At 17.4% G+C, this 3185-nt stretch overlaps 1 protein-coding gene across 1 annotated transcript; it reads left to right on the top strand.

The window, feature by feature from the left end:
* Positions 1-97: 97 nt before the first annotated feature.
* On the top strand, positions 98-2802 carry PRSY57_1418900 (hypothetical protein; the record flags this gene model as incomplete). Its single annotated transcript, XM_020115281.1, has 11 exons — positions 98-146; positions 244-345; positions 543-939; positions 1053-1097; positions 1268-1301; positions 1413-1552; positions 1698-1760; positions 1847-1918; positions 2049-2104; positions 2220-2294; positions 2475-2802. Coding segments are annotated over 11 exons (1361 nt in total), but the record flags the coding sequence as incomplete, so codon positions are not given.
* Positions 2803-3185: the final 383 nt, after the last annotated feature.

Here is a 3185-nt window from a genome sequence, read left to right as displayed (position 1 = left end):
AATATAACGATACGAAAAAAAAAAAAAAAAAAAATATAAAGAATATTCAATTTTTTTAATATTATAATCTTTATTATAATTATTTTTGCCTTATTAGAAATAAGCCAAGAAGAATCAAATAAGGATAGCAAAGAAAATGATAATATGTAGGCAAAGAAAATTTATAGAATAAATATAATATATATATATATATATATATATATATTTGTGTGTTTATTTTGTACACTTTCCTTTAAATCTTAGAAATGAAGAAATAGATATAGAACAATTAAAAGATAAAGTGAAAGACTTAGAATTACAATTAGAATACGAAATAAAGCAACACAATGTCGAAATAGCTGAAAGGTAATTTTGTAGAAAATTAAAAATGAATATTTCTCCATTTCTCCCTTCAACAAAAGAGAATATATATATATATATATATATATGTGTGTATATATATATTTGTGTACATTTTTGTATATTAAAATATATATACACCTATACTATTTTTATATATTACATCGTATGTTTTTTTTTTTTTTTTTTGTTTAACTTGCTAGAGAAGAGACTATAAAAATATTAGAAACACGAATTCAAGAATTAGAACATTATAAAAATGATATAACAGAAAAAGATGAAGCAATAATAAATATGAGTGAGAACTTATTAATTTTATCAAATAAATATGATATTTTAGTTAAAGAATCTAAATTACAAGAAGAAGAATTAAAACATTTTAAAAATAAAAAAAAATATAGAAATGATAAAACAAATGAATATATACTAGGTCTGAAAAATCAAAATAATGAAATTAAAAAAGAGCACGAATTATTAAATGAAAAATATGCACAGTTAGTAAAGGAATATGCAATTCTTCAAAATTCTTGTAAAGTATTAAATGAGCAATTAGAAAACAATCAAAAAAATATGGAATTATTAATAAAGGAAAAATCAAACGTAATATTTTAAAACAATACGCAAATGTATATAAATAAATAAATATATATATATATATATATATATGTATATATGTTCGCTTTATTTTTCTTTTTTATTTTATTTTAAAATAGAACCTTGATGAGAAAACCGCAATTAAAATATTAAATATAGGATCGGTTAGAAAAAATTAATATGTATAAAAGAATTTATATATAAATATTATATATGACATTAATTATGTTATTATTCTATTATTTTATTTGTTTCACATAATTGTAATGAGTTACCAGTATAATAGAAAATTATATATTAATATATGTCTTTTTATTTTATTATTTTATTATAGAAAGAGTTGATACACAAGAGGGTTCATAATAAAAGTGAGGGGATATAAACTAACACATATTATTTTTTCTATGAACACATATATATATATATATTATACCATTTATGTAGTATCATTTTATATGTGTAAAATTATTTTTATATAGATGTTGATGAATTAAGTAACTTAAAACTAGAATTAGAATACAAGGATATGATTCTAAACAAGTTAATGAGAAAACAAGTTAGTGCAGGAAAAACTATCAAAGTGGAATATACAAATAATGAGAATAAATTTGAAAATGAGGTAATAATATATATATATATATATAATTTTGTATGTACATAAAAGTATACCAGTGTATATTTATTATGTGCACATTCCAACTCTTATATTTTAAATATATATATATATATATATATATATATATATTTTTTTTTTTTATCTTTAGAAAAAATTAGATGAAATGTATCAAAAATATTTAGATTCTGTTTGTGATAACGATAATTTAAAGGTAAATTATAAAATGAATAATTAAAAGAAATGTAAATGAATAATATATTATAGTTTGGAAATATATTTTATCTTTTTTGTATTTAGAAGGAAATTAATAAATTACATAACAAAATAAATGATATGAAAGTAGAAGAAGAGGAGCATTTAAAAACGATAGTAATATTCTTCTTATGTTTTACATCCATATGAAACATTAACTACATATATATATATATATATATATATATATATATATATATATATATATATGTATATATTTTTCCCTGTTGTATTTTTATCTTCATAGAGCATACTACGAGATTATATAAATAAGATGTATAAAGAGGATGTGAATATTAACCAGTAATTTATAAAAATATAATAATATGTATAAATAAGAATATGTATCCATATTTTTATTCTTATATTATGTTAAATGTTTATTATATATATATTTTTTTTTTCTTTTCACTTTAAGGTTTGATGATTTGATAAATAACATTTTAAAGGATAATACAAGTTTAAATGAAGAATTGTCTAAGCAGAAAAGAAAGTAATTTATAAAATTTACATATATATATATATATATATATATATATATATATATATAATAGTTGATCGCACTACCTATTATGTATAATATATTATTCATTATATACTTATATAATATTAATGTTATTGTGAATATATATATATATATAATATATATTTTTTTTTTTTTTTTTTTTCTTAGAAATATGGCCGACATTTATTACTTCACCAAAGAATTGCAAACTGTCAAAAAAGACAAGTTTAAGATAATTGAAAAATTTGATAGTAAAAAGGTTACTAATATTCCACATTTGTATGAGCCCTTAAATTTAACGTTAAGCAAAGAAAATAACAAAAGAGAAATATCAGATGATGATAATAATAAAGGAACAAAAGGTGATTTAAATTTTTTAAAAAAGAATTCGGATATAAACTGTTCCGAATCAAATATTAAAAAACCGTTAAAAACAAATGATTTAGTTCATATATATATGCAAGATTATATGAACAATGTACAAAACAAGGCTTAAATAAAATAAAATAAAAAGAACAAAGTTTCATTTTTAAAAAAAGAAAATAGGACGAAAGGATAATCAACGAAATGTCCTATTTAAATTATATATATATATATATATATATATATGTGAACATATTTTTAAATCTTTGTTTTTTTTTTAAATGGAAATTTATTATATGTTTATATTTATTTTTTTAAATATCTTAGTAATATGCTCAAATTATGAATTATTTTAAAAATAAAAACATGTTTTTTTTTTTTTTTTTTCTTTTTTTTTGTATTATTATTGAATATTTAACCTGAAGTCTTTTTTTTCTTTTTTTTTTTTTTTTTTTTTTTTTTTTTTTTTTTTTTTTTTTTTTTTTTTTTTTTTTTTTTTTTTTTTTTTTTTTTTTT

Source organism: Plasmodium reichenowi, chromosome 14, assembly GCF_001601855.1.
Source record: "Plasmodium reichenowi strain SY57 chromosome 14, whole genome shotgun sequence".
NCBI lineage: Eukaryota > Apicomplexa > Aconoidasida > Haemosporida > Plasmodiidae > Plasmodium > Plasmodium reichenowi.
Note: the sequence above shows the minus strand (reverse complement) of the source record. Positions and strands in the feature narration are given on the sequence as shown.